The sequence below is a fragment of the Dipodomys merriami genome, unplaced genomic scaffold, assembly GCF_024711535.1.
Source record: "Dipodomys merriami isolate MVZ:Mamm:240054 unplaced genomic scaffold, mDipMer1.0.p SCAF_12, whole genome shotgun sequence".
NCBI classification, from domain to species: domain Eukaryota; kingdom Metazoa; phylum Chordata; class Mammalia; order Rodentia; family Heteromyidae; genus Dipodomys; species Dipodomys merriami.
This window is the reverse complement of record NW_027202493.1, coordinates 39,175,224-39,195,275: the sequence shown is the minus strand read 5'-3', so window position 1 is coordinate 39,195,275 and position 20,052 is coordinate 39,175,224. Positions and strand designations below refer to the sequence as shown.

The 20,052-nt window shown below is 55.9% G+C and overlaps 2 protein-coding genes across 10 annotated transcripts in view; both read right to left on the bottom strand.

The window, feature by feature from the left end:
* Positions 1–971: 971 nt before the first annotated feature.
* Positions 972–16,228, bottom strand: Pdlim2 (PDZ and LIM domain 2). 4 transcript variants are annotated; one of them, XM_070016626.1, is made up of 10 exons: positions 16,112–16,228; positions 13,826–13,920; positions 12,713–12,864; positions 10,576–10,645; positions 10,325–10,476; positions 9,576–9,654; positions 5,108–5,190; positions 4,792–4,916; positions 3,206–3,323; positions 972–1,505 (listed from the first exon to the last, which is right to left on the bottom strand). In XM_070016626.1, the coding sequence occupies exons 2-10, from the start codon at positions 13,916–13,918 to the stop codon at positions 1,328–1,330; spliced, it is 1,050 nt and encodes a 349-aa protein (XP_069872727.1). In that variant the 5' UTR covers positions 13,919–13,920; positions 16,112–16,228; the 3' UTR covers positions 972–1,327. The 4 variants fall into 4 exon arrangements, with proteins under 4 accessions (XP_069872727.1, XP_069872725.1, XP_069872724.1 ...); XM_070016624.1 differs by having other exon boundaries at positions 16,098–16,227; XM_070016623.1 differs by lacking the exon at positions 16,112–16,228 and adding an exon at positions 15,286–15,418.
* A 2,408-nt stretch (positions 16,229–18,636) lies between these two features.
* The window catches only part of Sorbs3 (sorbin and SH3 domain containing 3), a 30,439-nt gene continuing 29,023 nt past the window's right edge, over positions 18,637–20,052 (bottom strand). For all 6 annotated transcript variants that reach the window (XM_070016618.1, XM_070016617.1, XM_070016620.1 and 3 more), the window contains one exon: positions 18,637–19,436. In XM_070016618.1, coding sequence (XP_069872719.1) covers positions 19,375–19,436 — 62 coding nt within the window. In that variant the 3' untranslated portion in view covers positions 18,637–19,374. The remainder of the gene's footprint in view (positions 19,437–20,052) is intronic.

Here is a 20,052-nt window from a genome sequence, read left to right as displayed (position 1 = left end):
AAATAAGGCTGGAGTTGCCCTGTCTCCCAAGGGTGGCTGGGGGCAGGACTGGAGCATCCAGCAACACCCTGGGGAACTTTCTGAAATGTCTTTTGGGATCAGGATGAGAGCAAGTTGGTGAATCAGGCCATAAATCAAGGCCCAGTAGAAGACCCTACGGTCCCCTTCCACTCAAATGCACCCCTCCCAGCACTGGCTGTGCCCATTCTCTCCCTTTTCCAATCCAAGAAGCCAGGGAGTGTCCAGGGAACAGAGACAAGCAAGTGTAGGCAGGTGATTTCGTGCCCCTCTGTTCCCTCCATGACCAGGTCCCCGCTTCTGGCCAGTTAGCTCATCTAAGTACATCAGTATTTCAATCGCTGGCATTCAAATCAAGGAGAGTGAGGGCTGAGGACAGACCAGCCTTTTGCTGATGACAAAAACCCTCTTCACCCCAAAGCCTTTTGGTCCTCTGCTCCAGTTCCCAGTGAGAAATTCTTCCCAGGAAAATGACATCTTTGGGGGCTGGGAAGGTAGCTCAGTGGTAGAGTGCTTGCCTTGCATGCCTGAGGCCCTGGGTTCAATTCCTCAGCACCCCATAAGCAAAAAGAAAAAAAGCCGGAAGTGGCGCTGTGGCTCAAGTGGTAGAGAGCTAGCTTTGAGCTGAAGAGCTGAGGGACAGCGCCCAGGCCCAGAGTTCAGGCCCCACAACCGGACCCAAAAAAAAAAAAAAAGAAGAAGAAAATGACATCTTTATAGAAGTAATGGTGAAGGAAGCACAAGCGCACATATGTATACACACACGCACACGCACACACACACCCTACAGAAGCAAGCCTCTGATATGGGCACACTAGGTAGGAGACACGAGGCAGGTAAGGACTGAGGGAGGGGAGACAGGAGGAAGACAGGAAGGAAGGCAATACAGACTCCCCACTCAGCAGCAAGGGTCCGCGCCTACCCAAGATCCCAGAAAGAAGGGGAGCACTTGATTCTATCTATGTATACATATTTATAGAACGTAAATGTCAAAAATTTTGCACAGTGACTATCATTAGCCTAGGACCCACCCTTTTCCTTCGAGATACTTCCATGCCTGCCCCACCCTGTACACACAAGCTGCAAAGGCAGTGGCCACTGAGGCCTGTCCTGCAGGAGAAAAGGCCAGGGAGGGCCAGGCTGCTCTCAGTACCCGCATCCCAGGCTGCGGCCTCACCCAGCGAGACCCTTGGGCCTCCAAACTTGGTTCACATAAGAGCCACCACCCACCATCGCCCTTCCCTGACAACTTGTTCTCCGTATGGCCCTTCTACGAGTGCTGGAGTGAGACAGGCCCAGCACCACCGGCTCAGGCCCGAGAGCTGAGGGCGGCAGGCGCGGAGTAGCGTTGGCGGGCGTGCTTCTCGCAATACAGCTCATCTCCCACCCAGAAGTGGCCACGCATCTTCAGGTTGAGCCCGCAGTCTGCACAGGTGTAGCAGCTGGGATGGCGGTATGACCCCTCCTGGATGCGTACTGCCTGGTTCCTGCAGAGGAGAAGCAGCCATGAGCCTCGCACAGCGGCCGGATGGATGGCCAGGGGAGGAGGACTCCTTTCCCAGGGACCTGGTCCCCAGCCAGCCTAGGGACCAGGCTGTGTCCTGGGACATAAAGCCTTCTCAGATGATTCCCAGTGTACACCAACACACACATCCCAACACACATATACATCCCAACACATACATACTTATGACGCATATTTACATTCCAACACATACACCAGCACACATACACCCCAACACATACACCAATGCACATATGACACATACATCACAACCCACATATACACATCAACATATACACGTACTCCCAATATATAACACATACATCCTCAACACATACATCAACACACATACTCACACCCCAACACAATATACCAATGCACATACCCAACATACACTTAACACATATACATATACCCAACACACACAGATTCTGACATGTACACATCTCCCAATAGACACACCTAGCACACATAATAACACGTATAAATCTAACACATGTACCCATATACTCAACGCACACCAACACTTGACACATATACCAATCCACACATGCTATCCACACTCCCCATTTGAGACTCCTAATCAGTGCTCAGGGCCTGGGCACTGTCCCTGAGCTTCTTTGGTTCAAGGCTAGCACTCTACCACTTGAACCATACACCATTTGAGCTTTTTCTGTGTATGTGGTACTGAGAACTTGAACCCAGGGCTTCATGCATGCTAGGCAAGCACTCTACCATTAAGCCACATTCCCAACCCTTAATCAAGAATTTTTTTTTTTTTTTTTTTTTTTTTTGTCGGTCGAGGGGCTTGAACTCTGGGCCTGGGCGCTGTCCCTCAGCTCTTCAGCTCAAGGCGAGCGCTCTACCACTTGAGCTACAGCGCCACTTCCGGTTTTCTGGTGGTTTATTGGAGATAGGAGTCTCACGGTCTCTCCTGCCCGGGCTGGCTTTGAACCGAGATCCTCAGATCTCAGCCTCCTGAGTAGCTAGGATTACAGGCGTGAGCCACCAGCGCCCGGCTAATCAAGAATTTTTAAAGTCAGTCCACCTCACACAGACCAATCAGATCTCCCAGGACAAGGTAGTGATGTGGGCTCTGCCCTGGTCTCTTCAGGGCTGAGGCCTGGGCACCATCTCATCTTGCTGGTAAGAAAGCTACAGTCTAGAATGGCAAACCGAAAGGCAAGTCACCTGATGCTCAAGGCTGGCACTGAGGGGATTTATGGGGGGGGGAAGGGAAGGGGAGTGTTTTAGGTCTTTCGTCTATCTTCAGGGTAAGTGGCCACACCCTGATGCTAACCAAACCATGAGAAAAATGAGTAATCCTATAGAAATTGGCGCCTGCTCCACACAGGGAGGGGAGGAGGGGTGGTGAACTTTTCCAGGAGGAGGGCTTCATCTGAGGCACATTTCCAGAGGCTTGGAGATGATGGAAGAGAAGCCCAAAGTAGTAGCATTTCTCATTCCCCTGGGGAGAGGGGAGGAAGTGGGGAGGAGGAGATGGAGGGTGGACAGGAAGCAGCTAGCCAGCCATTCATTCTGAGAAGGCTGGCTCAGCCTAGAACAAAGCCAATCACAGCCATTCCTTCCAGGTCCCTGACTGGCAAACCCCCTCTCACACCTCAGCGCCCCCTGTGCCTGTCCCCCAGGAAGCCTCCCTGGCCCAGCCCTGCCTTTACTCACGTGATGCTGGTGTTGCACTTCTCACAGGTGTGGAACTTGGGCGGGGTAGCCAGGGCCCTGGAGGTAGACAGGGAGGCCTGAGGACTCAGTGAGCTGGGCAGGAAGGCAGGTGTGCCACCTGGAGGGACAGGGGGCAGAGGCATGAGAGCTGGATCACCCACAGTGGCTCCAGCCATAGTTAGTGATGCTAGGCTGGCTCTTCCACGCTGCTCCCAGACTCGTGGCCAAAGGTAGCCGTGCACAGGAACCTCTAAAGTGCCCAAGGCTGTGCATGCAGGCCAGCAGGAAGGAAAGGGATCAAGCCAGACCCTTGACTGAGGCTGGTGGAGAGCCAAGGCCAAGTTCACCAGGAAGGTCTCTGCTGAGTGCCTACATCCAAGTAGGCATTCCTTCTCTTGTGGTCCAATCACAATAATACTAGGTTTTAACAGAACCGCGATGTCTTTGGGCATCTAGCCAGTGAAGATGCTGAGCCGGTGCCAGCTCATATCTGTAATCCTGGCTATTCAGAAGGCTGAGATCTGAGGACCACTGTTTGAAGCCAGTCCGTGCAGAAAAGTTTGTCTTAGCTCCAACTAACCATCAACAAGAAGTGGAGCTGTGGCTCAAGTGACAGAGGGCTAGCCTTGAACAAAAAAAAAAAGCCTAGGAGACAGTACCCAAGCTCTGAGTTCAAGCCTCAGTACCAGCATCAACAACAATAACAACAAAAGAGCAAAAGTCTATTCCCACAGAAGCATCTTCTTCCTGGAGAGCTGGGCAGGCCCATTTACCCCAACACACAGGGTTCCACAGGGGACAAAGTGATGGTGACCACTTTGTATCCTCCATCTACAACTGCTCCACTACAAATGAATACATGAGCGGTTGGTCTATGTGGAATACTGGACCCCCCCTAAAAGCCCTCCCATCCCACTCTCTAAGCTACGTTCTATGACTTCAGGCTGGGCTGGGCTGGGTTCACACCCAAAAGCTCTTTGCTGCTCACCAGGCCACCATCTTAAGACTGTTTATTAAAGCCTTAATCATCTTTCGGAGCCATCAAATCCTTCCTACTCCCAGAAGCCCTCCCCAGAGAGTCACACCCCTCCAGCTGACTTTATCACTCCCTGGGTGCCTTCCTGGTCCCAGCCAGCCCTTTAGAGTATTTATCTGGTAACTAGTGACCAAGGTGTAAGCTCCCTAAGGCCAGTGTGGGTGGCTTGATGTAGTCCCAGGGTCCCCGGCCTGGCGCTGAGCCCTTAATAGGCTAAAGAAACTAAGTAAGTCTTAGGCCAGGCACCAGGTAGCTGAGGCCTGTAATCCTAGCTACTCAGGAGGCTGAGATCTGAGGAACGTGGTTAAAAGTCAGCCCAGGCAGGAGAGTCCCTGAGACTCTTATCTCCAATTAACCACCAGAAAACCAGAAGTGGAGATGTGGTTCAAACTGGTAGAGGGCTAGCCTCAAGCAAAAAAGCTCAGGGATAGCACCCAGGCCCCGAGTTCAAGCCCCAACTCTGGCAAAAATAATAATGATACATGAATAAGTCTGAGTTTCCTTAGTCTGCATGCAGACCTCTCCCGCCCTCCCCAGCCCAGGGCCTCACCTCTTTCCTCAGCCTCCAGGGCTTCCTGCAAGAGCCGAAAGGAGCTGGACTGCCGCGGGGCCGCCCGCCCCTCGCGGTTCTCCTGCAGCATCTTGTACACTTCTGAGTCCTCTTCCAGCTCCACGCTGCAGGGGTGGGGACAGACAGGAATAATGTCAGATGCTAGGGTGTTAAGGACACATCATGGGGAAGGACAATTGCATGGGTGTGGGGGAGGGTGGACTTAGAAGGGCAGGGATTCCCATCCCTCTTGGGCAATCCAGTCTGCTTCCTGTCCCTCCAGGAGCCCACCCAACCCTGCAGGGCCTGCTGGTACCTGGGCCTGGGGCTGGAGGACCGGGGACCAGAGGAAGACGGCAACACCAACACAGCCGAGTCGCCAGCGCGGCCAAGGCCGGCCTGTGGGAGGAGAGCGTGGGGAGGAGTCAGCTGCTCCCAAGGAGGCCAACAAGGTCCGTGTGCATGGCCACTTGTAGTTCTCTAGGCAGACGCCAGGGGGAGGCCTATCCCCATTGGCCAAAGGGCCCACGTGAGGGGCTGACAATCGGGCCTGGCCCCAGGAGATAGGGTACCAGGGATGGGAGTGATCTAAAACGAGAAGGGAGGCCCTGCTATGGAAACGCTTGAGCCTGGACAAGGGTCAGCATAAGGACACTAGGTGATGAGCACACAGACATCCCCTAGGCACATTCCCTTCTGCTAAGTCATGCTATCTGTGCTCAAAGATGTGCACACTGGGGCCAGGCACCAATCCCCACAGAGTAAAAGCAAAGTGGAAGCAAGTAGACCCTCTGCGGTAGGTCATAGAAACAAAATGCTAGAAGGAAGGAATCAGCTCTCCCTTGAAGCCAGAGCAGAGCCTGAGCATCACACATGGCCCCCTCTCCTGAAAGCATCTAGCCATGCCCCCTTCCCCGAGGACTTTTAGGAGCCATGCTCATTCTGAGCTAGTACCCATGCCCCAGGTGTGCCCATGCACCTCTGGTTCTGACATCTGTGCTCAGATTGGAAATCTGGCCTCCCATGTCATTGTCCAGCCCGCATCTTCAAGTCCCCCCTCCCTTATTCCTTTCCTCCAGCTGCACTGAGCTGCAGGAACCTGGGCATGCTCAAAGGGCGGCCTCGCTGGCTGGCACCCCCGTCTGGAGAAGGCAGGGCTGAGGGCAGAGATCTTGGGAAGTCAAATTCTCCCAATTTTTTAAAAAATTGGAAGTCATGAGTGACTTATGGGGTCAAGTTCTAAAAGTGCATAAGTTGACCGGATATTGGTGGCTCATGTCTTTAATCCTAGCCACTCAGGAGGCAGAGATCTGAAGATAGTGGTTTGAAGCTAGCCCAGCCGGAAAAATCTGTGAGGCTCTTATCTCCAATTACTCAGCAAAAGGCCAGAAGTGAAGTTGTGACTCAAGTGGTAGAACTAGCCTTGAGCAGAAAAGGCCGAACAAGAGTGCGCGCGCACACACACACACACACACACACACACACACACACACACACACACAGAAAAACAAAACACCCAACTGCATAAATTCTTAAACCAAAAGTGTAAACCTCTAAGTCTCAAAAACACAGCCTGAACTGGTCATTGATCAAAACGAACTAAGCAACTCAAGGGCAGTGATGGGAGGGAGGGAATGAGCGGGAAAGAGGGAACAGCTGACACTAAGCAAAAGGAAAGGAATGTGCACATCACCTGATGTGGAAGAAATAACTGTATTGTCAAAGCTCATAGAATTCATAAACTGTATAGACCACGATAAAGGCACTTTGCCCCATGAAAAACAAACCAAAACAAACAACAACAACAACAACAAAAACCCCACAGCCTGAGCTCCTCGCCCCCCCAGCCCGCACGGGGCATCACACGCCTCCATTCTCGGTGTCCTTCGGCATGGCACTGTCTAGGTAAGGGGACCGAGGATGAGGAGCGCACAGTTCCTCATCCACGCTGCCTAGAGCCAGAGGCAGGCTCCACCTCTGGCTCCTGGATGGCTGCCCAGCGCTGAGTGCACAATGAAGGACGTGAGATCGTTTCCTGAGGTCCTCAAGATCCTAGCGGGCCCCACCCGGGTCACCCACAGCAGTGGGAGGGAGGGTGGCCATCCTACCCAGGGTGCTTCAGGAACTAAGTCCTCACTCCCAGACAGCGGGAGAGGTGCTTCCTTCACTTAGCACCAGCTCACCCAGAGGGGCGACTTACCCTTTCCAGAAGGGCACTGGAAGGGCTGGCGGGGTCCTAAGCCCAGGTTCTCTAGCCCAAGTCAGCCAGGAGCCCACTGCGAGGCCAAACCACCTGTGAGCCCTTTAGCCTGAGGTCCTTCATGAAGATGGCGGCCTGCCTTTCCCCTCCCCAACACAGGCAGCCGGAGACCCGGCTCCACAGACGGGGCCTCAATCCAGGTCCAGGAAGGTGCTCTTCCTTGTCACCTGCCCATCAAGAGCAGATCTGCAGCACACGTTCCCCAAGGATTTCTGGGGGCACACATGTTCATGGGGAGTAAGTACCAGGGTGAGGAGTGGAGGTACAGTGCCAGGAGAAAGTCTGCCATTAAATAAGGTTGGGAACTCAATCAGATTGCATGTGTTTCTTCTTCACGGACATCCAGCTTCATCCAGTCAAGTGCAGTGACTAGCAGGGACTGTGGGACTCTGAATGCTGCATGGAGAATGTAGCCAGGTTCTGAGGCCCAGAGAGGGACAGGGGCCTGCCCCTGGCCTCACAGCCGAGGTGGAACTATGACCACCCCAGCTGGGTACAGGTGGCTCATGCTTGTGATCCCAGCCACTCAGGAGGCTGAGACCTAAGGATTTCAGTTTGAAGGCAACCCTGGCAGGAAAGTCCATGAAATCTTATCTCCAATTAACCACCCAAAAGCTAGAAGTAGAGCTGTGGCTCAACTGGTACAGTGCTAACCTTAAGGCAAGAAAAAAAAAAAAATGCTAAGGAAAGCATCTAGGCACTGAGTTCACACCTCAGGACTGGAGAAAGAAAGAAAGAAAGAAAGAAAGAAAGAAAGAAAGAAAGAAAGAAAGAAAGAAAGAAAGAAAGAAAGAAAGAAAGAAAGAAAGAAAGAAAGAAAGAAAGAAAGAAAGAAAGGAAGGAAGGAAGGAAGGAAGGAAGGAAGGAAGGGAAAGGAAGGAGAGAAAGAGAAAGAGAAAGAAAGGAAGAAAGAAAGAAAGAAAGAAAGGAGAGAAAGAGAAAGAAAGAAAAAGAAAGGAAGGAAGGAAGAAAAGAAAGAAAGAAAGGAAGGAAGGAAGAAAAGAAAGAAAGAAAGGAAAGAAGGAAGGAAGGAAGGAAAGAAAGAAAGGGGGGCTGGGAAGGTGGCTCAGTGGTAGAGCGCTTGCCTTGCATGCCTGAGGCCCTAGGTTCGATTCCTCAGCACCACAGAAGCAAAAAGAAAAAAGCCGGAAGTGGCGCTGTGGCTCAAGTGGAAGAGCACTAGCCTTGAGCTGAAGAGCTGAGGGACAGCGCCCAGGCCCAGAGTTCAGGCCCCACGACCGGACTCCAAAAAAAAAAAAAAGAAAGAAAGAGAAAAAGATGGTAGCTGCAGATGTTCAGTACCCAGATAGAGTCCTCTGTCCCTAGGCCAAGCTCATTTCAGCTTATCTCAGACCAAAGCCGTGCACATCCCTCCCACACCAGGTCCTGCCTGCCCAGCCACCCCTCTCTCGCAGGGTGTCCCACAACTGCTCATTATTCTCCAACCCCTATCCTGTTCCACCTCCAGTGTCCAACAAAATGCCTGCTGAAGTCCTTCTTGGGGCACTAGCACACACTCATCTATCCCCTTCCAGAATGCCTCCTGCTTCTGCAATTAATAGCACACTCATTAATGCTTAATTGGCCCACAAGTGCCTTTGCATGTTTGTCTTATCTCCACAACTACATCTTACATTCTTCAAAGACAGGGATTTCATGAACACATCTCTGAGTGCCCCCAGCACATGCCCAGCTGGACCCTGGCCAGCCCCATGGTCCTTCACCAGAGAGCTGCCCCTTCCTCTCCAGAGCCCCTGATTCCTGTTCCTCTCCCCCAGTCACCCCCAAGGGCTCCGCTGCCTGGAATGCACGACCCACCTGGGGTAGATTCCGGCAGCTGGCCCTCGTCTCCTTCACCCTGCGGGCTGGACATGCCCCTGGCCAGTCTGCCTCCAGCAGCCAGCTCAGCAGTGTTGGCTGCCTTACTCCCTCACCTCCTCACCCCTGCTCTTGAGGAGGAGAAATACCACGGGGTGGGGGGAGCTAAGCTGTTGCCAGCAGATAGCCAGCAGACGTGGGGACCGGGTAGAGGAGGAGTCCCACCCCCAGAACAGGCCAAGGACAATTTGGGGACAGAACCACAGCCCTGGGGGAGTTCTCCACACTGAGTCAGAGGGAGAAGCAAGGTCTGGGGGTGGGGGCTGGGGGCTTGGAACAGGAAGGAATGTATTCAAGAGATGTAGCCAGAGCCCAGAGGGACCAGTCCCAACAACAGCAGCAAAACTATTTCAGCCACAGCCCAAGAGAAACATACTGAGGAGGGAGGAAGCTGGGGGCAGGGCCAGCAAGAAGGAGAAATGTAGGCGTGCATGGGAGTGCAGGACCCGGCACTGGCAGGGCAGACTCTGGTGCTTCACTGGCCCTCCACCAGAAGCACAGGCCTCCATGGCTCAGGGGAGCCACACACCCGTCTCTAGGAGATGGCCTCCCAGGCTGCCCACGGCACCAGCTGCCTGCAGCCTCGAGGGCACCACGGGCAGCTGGCAGAAGGGGCACTGCATCTCCTTCCCCGAGGAAGCCTTACCTGTTGGCCCGCAGGGCGGCCTCTGTAGGGCAAGGGGTCAGCAGCAGTGAGGCCTGAAGAGTGTGTCAGACTCTGGAAACTGAAATGAAAGGAAATGGAGCCAGGTGCTGGCAGCTCGCATCCGTAATCCTAGCTTCTCAGGAGGCGGAGATCTATGGATCTTTATTTCAAAGCTCGTCTAGGCAGGAAAGTCTGTGAGACTCTCATCTCCAATTAACCAGCAAAGGAAGAAAGAAAAGGAAGGAAGGGAGGGAGGGAGGGAGGGAGGGAAGGTGCCAGTGGCTTACACCTGTAATCCCAGCTACTCAGGAGGCTGAGATCTGAAGATTGAAATTCCAAACCAGCCTGGTCAGGAAAGTCTGTGAGACTCATATCTCCAATAAACTACTCAGAAAAAGCCAAAAGTGGCACTGTGGCTCAAGTGATAGAGCGTTAGCCTTGAACAAAAGAAGCTCAGAGACAGACTCAGGCCCAGGCCCAGCAAAAAACAAAATCCTGAACTGGAGCGAGGGTTCAAGGGGTAGGGTGCCAGCCTTGAGCAGAAAAGCTAAGAGTTTGAGTTCAAATCCCAGCACAAGCACACAAAAGAAGAAGCGGGGGGGGGGGGGGGGGGAGGGAGAGGGAAGGGGAGGAGGAAATGAGCAGCGTGGGCCAGCTGGGTCTAACCAGCCTGACCTAGAGAAACAGGAGGATCTCGGTCCCCTAGCTACTGAGAGACTGGTGGCCAGGGCACCGGCCTGCACACTCACCTGCGGCTGACTGCCGCCTCCCCAGTGAGGGTTAGTGGGCTGCCAGGAGGTGGGGTGCAGAAGGGACTCCCTGGCCGGGGACTGAGGGAGGTTGGACTGGAGTAGGAAGACCGCAGGGAGGACTGGCTGTCAAGGTGTGTCCTCAGGGAGCCCTGTGGAGAGGCACCAAGAGACCATAGGAGCCTGGGCCCTGCCTGGCCACAGGACCTCAGGATGGTCAGTGTGCTGGCCTTCTGGGCGGATCAGCTTACCTGGAAGCGAGTTGCAAGCACTTCCAAGGAGCCCTCTCCATTGGCCTGCCCAGGAGAGGCAGCTCGAGACCTGAAGGGACAACACAGAGTTTTGTCACAGATGCCCTGGACCCCACCTCCCCTCCCCAGCTCCTTTCAGCCCTCTCTGACACTCTTCCCCAAACTGGTGCTCAAGATCAGCAAAACATCCGGGACACTAGGCCATGGGGTTTGTCAGCTTTTAACTTTGACAAGTTCAAAAGAAACAACTATCATCAACAACGCGTTTCTTAAAAGACAGGTGGTCTCGGCTCCCTGAGGTAGGAAGGGTGGAGTTGCAGCTCAACCGTCAATAAATCCAATTTTACTGGACACCCCTCGCGTCGTCCGAGCCCTTCTTCCTTTCCATTTTGTTTAAAGTTTGTCACAGCGCAGCTACCCGTGTGTACATCAGTTTGGGAGGAAAATGGTTTCATATGATCTTCCATACATGTACGGGTGTGTACGGACGCATCTCCACCCAGGGGCTCATGCCTGCTTGGTGAGTACTTTACTGCTTAAACTACGCCCCCAGCTTAGAATCCTGTGTAGTTTACCTCATGGAGAAAGTGAAGGCCAGAGAGGGAAAATGAGTTGCCCAAAGTCCCCAAACCTGTCAGTGCTCACTCTCCCCGACCCACAGGCTTGTCCCTGGCCAGCTGTGTCATTGAAGACACTTTTGAGAGGGTCATTGGTGGGCGGGTCCTTTCCTCAGGCTCCTCCCCCATAAGGAAAGGGATGCAACAAGCTTCCTTTCCCAGTCACACAGCTAAAGGACCTAGGGCAACGAGCAGGCCCAACCCCCCCCCCCCCCCCCCGCCCCCAGCAATAGCAGCCAGCGAGAGGGGCTCCTCCTCACCCGGCTCTTTCCAGAGCCTTTCCTAGGGATGCCAGCCGGAGGCTAGAATGAGAAGGCACTGGTGTGAGGAATCGCAAGGGTGAGCAGACAGCCTACTGACCCCCGAGAGACAGCCTACTGACCCCCGATACTGCGCACCGTCCTCTTTCTGGACAGTGTCTGGCCACTTCTAGAGAGACTGGGCAGCAGGAAACCCTGCCCCCTGGGGAGTACAGGGTCAGAGTAGGGGGCGCTGGGCTGTGGCTCCTACCCCAGAGCTTCTGAGTGCTGGAGCAGCCCTGGGAGGGGGAGTCAGGAGGGTAAGGGGGGGGGTCAGCATAAGAAGGAAGAGACCCAGAGCCTTATCTTGTCTGGGGTGAAGCTGGGGACCTGATAGCCAGGAAGGACCTGAGAGGAAGAGATGGTGTCAGTGTTCCCTCCCCTCCCTGAGACCCACACTTCAGCCCTCCTGTCCATTTTGGTCTCATTCCCAGATGCCATGAGGTACACTCCACCCTCCGCCCCGAGGTCCCGCTCTTGCAAACATTCAGAGGGCAGACTGGCATGAAGGGGTCCGGCCTCTGCCAACCCCACAGGCAAGTCCTGGAGAGAAGCAAGCGTCTGGAGATAGCAGACCCAAGGCGGCCTTCCCAGAAGGCTCTGCGGCCTGGGGGAATCTCCCAGCATTCCTAATCTATGACTCACGGCGATGCCCCACCCCAAGGAGCCACCTGTTCCCCCCACAACTCTGGCGTCAAGACTCAAACTCCTGTGAGCCCAGGAACCTGCCTTCCCACCGGGGCTCAACGCAGTGATGGACACAGACATTAAACGTGCCGTGATGAACCCCCAAATGTCTTCCTCCACCTGCATCAAAACAACGGCCACCTCTCAGAAGCAGGGACCCTGGAGATCCTGCCTGGTCATACCTTCCCCTCTTCAACCACTTGATGTCCACACCCTGTGACCTGCACACTCTAGGGAACCAGTCTAACTCGGGCTTCCAGGTGACTGGTGCCAGCTGGCCCTGCCCAGCCTGTGGCTGCATGCCCAGCCCGGTGTCCCCCCTTTCTCCAGCTGGCCACAGCCCACCCTGCAACCCTTTCCTGGGCTGCAGACATAGAACTGGGAACCTATACATTTATGTGCCATCTGGGAAGTCTAGGCTGGGGCCACACTAGAGGCTGTGGGCAGGGGTGCGTGTGGGCAGCTACCCAGCTGATAGTGGGTGGAAGAAAAGAAAGGCTGGCGGGGCCCAGAGGAGGTGAAGGGCCTACCTACCGGTCCAGCTGCAGTCGCAGGGGCGAAGCGCTCTGGCGGATCTTGCTCTGGGCCTCAGCGTGAAGCATGCCCTCTGCACTCTCCCCATTTATGGCCACAATGATGTCGCCCGGCCGGAGGTCAGCAGCCTCAGCCTTTCCCCGCTCTGTCACCTATTGGGTATGATGAGTTGGGAGCTGGGGAGTCTTTGGTACCCAGCACCCACGCTGGGACAGTGGTATATGTGGCGAAGGGTAGAAGAGAAGGAATTCCCTTCAGAGGAAGGTTGAAGCTTTGACCACCACCCTTTGCCCTTCACTGCCAGCTCCCCAGCTAATCCCTCCAAAGCTCAAGTGGCACCCATCCCCCCCTCCACCAGCGTGCTATGAGAGGCCTCCCATGGAATGTGAAGGCAGAACGGCATTAACAGAGCTCAGAAATACTTGTGGATCATGAACCCTGCCTGCACAAATCACACCTTGCAGGTGATTGCCTGTGTACTGCCACCATGTGCATGATGGCTCTGGAGCCAGGGCTGGGGCTAGGCCGAGGGGAAATGATCAGGAACTCTTAGGGGCATATAACCACTCAGATTGGAGCCAGCAGGTGTGGGGTGAGTGACCAGGGAGAGCAGGGCAAGCCCTGTCCGTCCTTCCTTCCTTCCTTCCTTCCTTCTTTCCTTCCTTCCTTCCATCTCTCCTACCTTTCTTCTTTGTGCTGGTATTATGACTTGAACTCAGGGCCTGGGTGCTATCCCTTAGCTTTTTCACTCAAGGCTGGTGCTCTACCCCTTGAGCCACAGTTGTAGTTCCAGCTTTTTGGTGGTTAATTAGTGTCAAGAATCTCATGGACTTTCCTGCCTAGGCTGGCTTAGAACCATAATTCTCAGATTTCAGTCTCCTCAGTAGCTGGGCTTACAGGTGTGAGCCACAGGTACCTGACTCATTCTGTCCTTTCTTGGAATGGCCTCTACATCCCCACAGCTACAGGGCCCACGGTCCCCGCAGGCTACCTCTAGCACCAACAACGGGTCTCAGGCTCCAGAACACAACAGGAAAGACGTCCTGGGGACAAGGAGTGGAGGGCCGGTGTAACTTTTAGAGGTATCTCCTTATCTCGGGAACCAGTGCTTACCTTGGTCACCATGATAGGTGTGTGGAAGTCGCGGCCTCCACTGATGCGGAAGCCCCAGGGCGCCGGCCCCATCACGTCCACCGTCAGCGCCATGACTGAGGAAGAGAGGACCAGGAGGTAGAGTCCACCCCCCCCAACCCACAGGACACAAAACCAAGAAGAGCTGGGACAGGTGCCAGAGGTTGGGGGTCAGGAGCTCCTGGCAGGGGCTGGGGGAGGAGCTGGGGTTGGGGCAGAGGAAGTGACTTCAGTTCCTCCCCTCACCCCTGAGTTTCACTTCTCTTCGCCCTGGGAAGCTGAGATTCTGACTTCCTCCCTCTCGTGGTCTGATCTTTAGCCCAGCACTTTAGCCCTGTTGCCCGTCAGCCAGAGGCCAGCTGGCATTGGGTGGGCAGAGGCTGGCAGGTGATCGGAGACCCCAACACTTTCTCCCCCTCCCTTCCTCCACCACCAGTGCTTGTTTCCGGTCCCCCCAAACCCACAGCACACAACACTTCCTCTCCACTCTGGGGGAGAGCCAGATGGCAGGCTGGGGAGAATGGGAGTCTTCTGCAGAGAAGAGAAACAAGGAGTAGGGTGAGCCCACCAGCTTATGCAAGAATTTGGCCCGCTGGAAGGGTTCGCTGAGATCAAGGGGGGGGGGATGCTGGCCACCTGCCCAACGCCTGACAATAGTATTTAGATGGGCAAGGGACCCTTCCCACTTTCCCCAGGGACTTGCTGCCCTCTGAGCAGCCCTGGCAAAGAGGTTCGGCTCTCCGGCCCAGCAGGGCACACCCCCCACCCCCGTGCCGGCCAGCGCCGCTGGCTGACCAATGCTAGCTGACCAATGCACCCTCGGGCAGAGAGAGCCTGCGCCTCCCACGGGGCCGGGGAGTGTCCTGCGGCCCAGACCCTCCTAGGATTTCCTCTAGGTCTGGAGCCAGGAGCCAACCCAGGCAGGAAGCTGCCATGCCCAGCTGGGCGCCACCTAGCCCAGCACCCATCCCAGAAAGGAGGTCCAAGGACGGCAGAGGTTCGGCCCCATCTCCCGGGGCGCAGCGAGGAGCAGCAGCTCGTCTGCCTGTCCCCAGCTATACGGTGTTGTCCTTCCGCCCAGGCGCGGTCCCTGTCCCCTCCCAGGTCCCCAGGCCCCCGGAGTTGATCCCTGGAACCCCACAAGCGCCCTGGGATTCCCAGACCTTTGAGCCGGCTGGTGGACTCCGTCCACGCTGGGTGCCGCAGGGAGGTGCCCAGCCCGTTAGCCCGGCTCTCCCGGTTCTAGAGCTTTCTTCCCACCAAGGCCAAAGTACCCCCGCCCCGCCCCCTCCCCCCCCCCGGGCCCCGGGGCTGGAGACGGAGCGACCGGGTCACAGGAAGCCCCGGGCCGGGGGCTGCGGGCGGAGGTGGGGTCCGGGCGGACGGCGCGCGGAGCGCCCGGGGGCCGCGCGGAGAGGGTGCGCAGGTGGGCGCGCGCTCACCTGTCCGGCGGGGCGGCCGGGCCGCGAGGGGAGGGAAGGAGGGAAGGACGACCCGGCGGGGGAGAGGCTCCACCAGGCTCCCGCCGCCGCCGCCGCCCGCCGTCTGCCCGACTCTGGGGAGAGCCCGCCCGGGGCTCCGGGACCGGCCTCCGCCCATGTGATCCCAGGGCCGCCCCTGCCGCCGCCCCTGGCCCGGGAAGCCGCCTCCTCCGCGCGCCCGAGCCCCGGCCGGGTGCTGCCACCTGGCCCGCGCCCCCGCGGGGGGCGATGGGGAGGACCGCGCGTCCCGCGCGCCGGCGCCAGGCGCCCATCCGAGGTGCCCGCCTACCCCCCGGGCCGCCCGGCAGCCCCCCCAGCCCCGTCTGCGGCCGGACCGGCTTCTCCACCCACCCCAGACTTGGCGGCTGGCGCAGATGCGGTCCGGACACCCACAGATGCCCGGCCAGAGCCACCCTCCGCCCTTCCCCGCTCCCTTCCCGCACCCTCAGCCCCGACGCCTGGCGCGCACGGCCCGGCCACCGCGGGGAGTCCCTGCCCGAGGACGCCGATGCCCCGCAGACCTGCTCAGCTGCTCAGGGCTGGTGGTCAGGACTGGGGGGAGATGGAGACGCCGGGCATGGGGGTCCTCCCACCCCGGTCGGCCTAGAGTGGGCAAGCCCCATCCACCACCGGGGCCTTGCTCTGCTCTCCACTCCTGCCGAATACCTGGAACCCAGGGCCAGGGATGCCGACAGCCACCCAGGGGACCCCGGTGCCAGTCAACGGCAAGAGGAGCCACCTGGCCAATGGCTCCCCCCCCACCAGAGCCATACCTGGCAACCCTCACCCTGGGGAAACTCGGGGCCCACGCAGCTGCCTCCTGGGTCTTCTCTTGGCCTGGAGGATTTGGCTCTCTGGGGAACACACCTGTGGGCACAGCTGTAACCTGCCCGCCTCAGGTGTGAGTCATTCTCTCCGCGTTGCCGCGGTGAGGATTGCCCTCCTCACCCTCCATCACCCAGGGGCGCCCACAGACACCCTCCCCGCAGTCCGGTCCAGCCACCTTGGAGGCCACCTCCCACAGCCTCCACCTGGGTGTAAACCACTCTCCCAGCTGGCCTCCCTCCACCACCTCCCACACGCACCTGCTCTACCTCCCTAGCTGGTTAGAAGCCCTCTGTGGTTCTCAGTGCTAAGGGTGGCACCTGGCCTTAGCCCCGTGTGAAGTACTTACTCCACCACTGAGGTCTGCTCCTCCCCTCCCCCCTTCCCTGAAACTCCTTGGGGTCACATGGGCCTTAAGTGCCACATTTGCCTTTTACTGTGACCTTAGGCAGTTTGCTCCCTGAGCCTCAGTTACCCCAGGTAATAAGGAATGGCTCATCCTTCCATTGTGTAGATTGCCTTCACATAGGCAAAGTCCAAGGATTGCCAAGAGGTAGAAGGAGGAGCCAGGGAGGGAAGGCAGAGGAAGGGGAAACTTGTCTATTTGACTCATCTACTGAATAATTCAAACAACATTCCTTCATCCCGTGTGTAGTGCATGCTGTGTCAGGCAGTCCTGAGGGGCTTTAAACTCTGTGAACATCTACACATCACAAACCCCATCAGGAAGACAAGTTAGCTGGCCAAAGGACATGGCTCTGTCACACAGAAGGTTCCAGTGCTACTCGAAGAGTCTCTGTGGTATGGTCCAAGCCAGTCCCCTCAAGTGATGAGTGAGCCATCCCCAGCAGCCTCTGAGCCCCTCTTTCCCCCTGCTCACCCCCCAGGTCGAAGCACTGAAGTGGTCAGCTTGCAGCTTCGCCAGTGGCAGGCGGCCAGGTAGAGGGTTTACGAGCTGCAAGTAATGCTTCAGGGCTCCATCAAAGAGAGTGTGTGGGTTTAGGGTTTTTTTTCCCAAAGAAACTAGTCTCAAGTCTGATATGTTTCATGCTGGCATCAGGGAGTGCAAACAGAGCACAGCTAGGGAATCAAGGGCAGGACCCTGGTGGGGTCCTGTGGTGTAGGCCTTTCCAGCTGAGGATGGGCTGGACCTACCGAATGAGCACTGAGGACGTGGTGAGCCTGGGTGGAGGGAATGGATGAAGGACGCGTAGGTCTTGTTCTGCAAGCTGTTGTTTAACCACTGCTGGACGGAGGGCCCACCCAGGCTTAAGCAGCTAGGGTCAGGCCACTGGCCCGGGGACTCAGGCCCTTCCCTGTCTTGATGGAACTGGAAACCACTACCCTTCTGGCAGCCACCAGCTCTACCCTCCCCCCTGGTGTGTGTGTGTGTGTGTATTGGGTGTGGGGGGGTTCCCTCAAGTGACAAGCCAAGACAGCACTGCCAAGAAGAACATAGACACAGCCCAACCCTGAGCCACTCCAGGCAATTCTGGACCTCCTGTGTGACCCTCCTCCTCCAGGGGCCTCTTGGTAGATTTTGTGCAGTGAGGTAGACTGACTTGAGCCTTGACTAGAGATGTAACACAAAGTTCTCAGAGCCTGTTGTGAGGCTCACATGAGACAGCGTATGCGTTAACACGCGGCTCTGCACTCAGCTTGAAGCAGCAGCCCAAGAGTGGAGCTTTCCCTTTTTTGGAGGGGTTGGGCTATGCTATTGCTCATCTCCTCTAGAAGCCACCAAACCCCAGGACTCTAAAACTGACTAAAAGCCAGTAACCAGTGTCTTATGCTTGTAATTCTAGCCACCAGGAGGCTGAGATCAGGAGGCTGAGTTCTAAGCCAGTCTGGGTAGAATCACCCATGAGACTCTTATCTGCAGTTAACCACCAAAAAGCCAGAAGTGGTGCTGTGGTTCAAAGAGTAAGCACATCAGCATTGAGTGAAAAAGGGACAGAGCCCAGGTCCTGAGTTCAAGCCCTATACTGGCAGGTATATGCACATGTGCGTGCGCGCACGTGCGTACACACACACACACACACACACCCCAAAACAAAACTTGAACTAGAATAGTTGTTTTGGCCAGCTGTGTCCCACCACTCCCAATTGCCTGACAACAACCGATTGCTCAAAAACTTGAGCCCAAAGAAGCAAATAAACACACAAAAGCTTCGGTGTGGCAATGGAACACACAGAAGGAAAACATTAGTTGAAGAGTTATAAATGCCATCCAGTCCAGCAAGCCCATAGTGACAGCCCCAGAATCAAAACTGCCTATAAACAAGGCCACATTCCACCTCCAGCTCTACTTTGGGGGCTGTCCCAGGCTGCCTGATACCCCTGGGCTGAGATCTTAGTTAACAATGGAGCTTTTCCAGTCTCCCTCATATACCTGTTCAACCTGCCTCCTAGCACACGGCTGAATGAATTCTCCTACAATCCTAAGTGTCTCTCCCAAAGGAAAAGAACTTGGATGCAAGGTCCTTGGTAGTCAGATTTATTTTACATTCCCTTCCAGAAGGAACCGGAGTACTGGGGAGGGCTGGGGAACTGGAGGGGGAGGGGCTGGGGGGGGGACAAGCAGGTTTGCTGTAAATAGTGGGGCTAAGCCAGCAGAGCTCACGCCGCAGCAGAACCCAGGGCTCAGCAGCCTCTGAAAGGGGAAGCCCTGAGGCAAAACCTCTTGCTAGGCCTGGAAGGCTGAGGAGGTACAGCCTCTGTCCCCCAACTTGCTCCTAGGCCCAGATGGAGTCCAGAAGGCAAAGGGGAAACAGGCAAGCTGGCAAAATGGGGGGAGCTCTGCAGACCCCCAGAAGGCCTTTGGTCTCTGCCAGGGTAAGGAACTGGTCCTTGTTAGTGGAACCCCATGGGGGTGAAGCTGGGAGCCGATCCCTGTTAGGGGAAATGCTGGGGGGGGGGCGCAGGAGGGGACTCAGACTCAGGGGTCTGGTCTCAATAAGGCCTGGAGTCAGTTTCCACTTCAAAGCAGACGTCTGTATTTGGGGGGGGGATAAAGAGGCTGTCAGAGGAATGCCTGTGAGTTGTGGTGGGAATCAGTCCAGGAGGCTTCGAGGGGGCTCCAAGAAAAGGCTGCTGGGGTCTCTGCAGATGCTGGGAATGTAGGTCCTGGGAAGGAGGATGTGGGGGAGCCTGGCTCCCTCTTACAAGTGCTACTGTTCCCCACCCCAACCATGCTGGCTCCAAGGTGCCCTGAAGATGGATCACTCACACTGGGGCTACATAATTTCCAGGGAATGTCCCAAATTTCTGGGTTCTTCGGGAGACACCTGAAAGAGGAAAGAAAGAACATTCCATGAAGCCCTGCTTCATGCTAAGGGGCAAGGTTGTCTCCTCCTGCTGGCAGTCTCCAGAATTGCATGTGGAGTCCTCTTCTCAGGAAGGAGGGGGTACTTCATTTCCTGTCTTCATTCCTGCCCCCTAGTGGCAGAAACTTAGATAGGCAGAGTTGTATTCACAAATTGCATAATCAACACTTCGGTAGCAATGGACACCTGCATACTCCATACACTGGACTGAATAACTAACTCCACCCTTCTCCACAAAAGCCAGGAAGCAAGAGGATGAATCACAGAATTACATAGGGAGGAGCCTTCATTTCAGAGATGGTTGGGTAAGGTCCAAGACAAGGAAAGCCTAGTCTACTGCTGGAACCACTGGGCTGCTTATGGATGCAGTGGAGGCTACAATTCAAGCTTCTGATCTGCTGTGACCCTCCCAAAGAGGCCTGAGATATGGGGCAAAGGACAGAGAATTCTAGGATTGCAGGAGAATGAAATGAAATCCTGACCTTGCCCTCCTGAGCTGCCATTCTGACTTCTTGCCCACCCACAGATGCTCATGTTCCTCCTGAGAGAACCTATCTTCCCCATCATCTCCCCACCC

Excerpts from the sequence above, each read along its gene's own strand:
- Pdlim2 (XM_070016626.1), bottom strand. The coding sequence starts at position 13,918 with ATGGCGCTGACGGTGGACGTGATGGGGCCGGCGCCCTGGGGCTTCCGC. Across the intron at positions 12,865-13,825 it reads CACCTATCATGGTGACCAAG|GTGACAGAGCGGGGAAAGGC; the intron begins GTAAGCACTGGT and ends CATACCCAATAG. Across the intron at positions 3,324-4,791 it reads CCTGGAGGCTGAGGAAAGAG|GTGGCACACCTGCCTTCCTG; the intron begins GTGAGGCCCTGG and ends CTGTCCCTCCAG.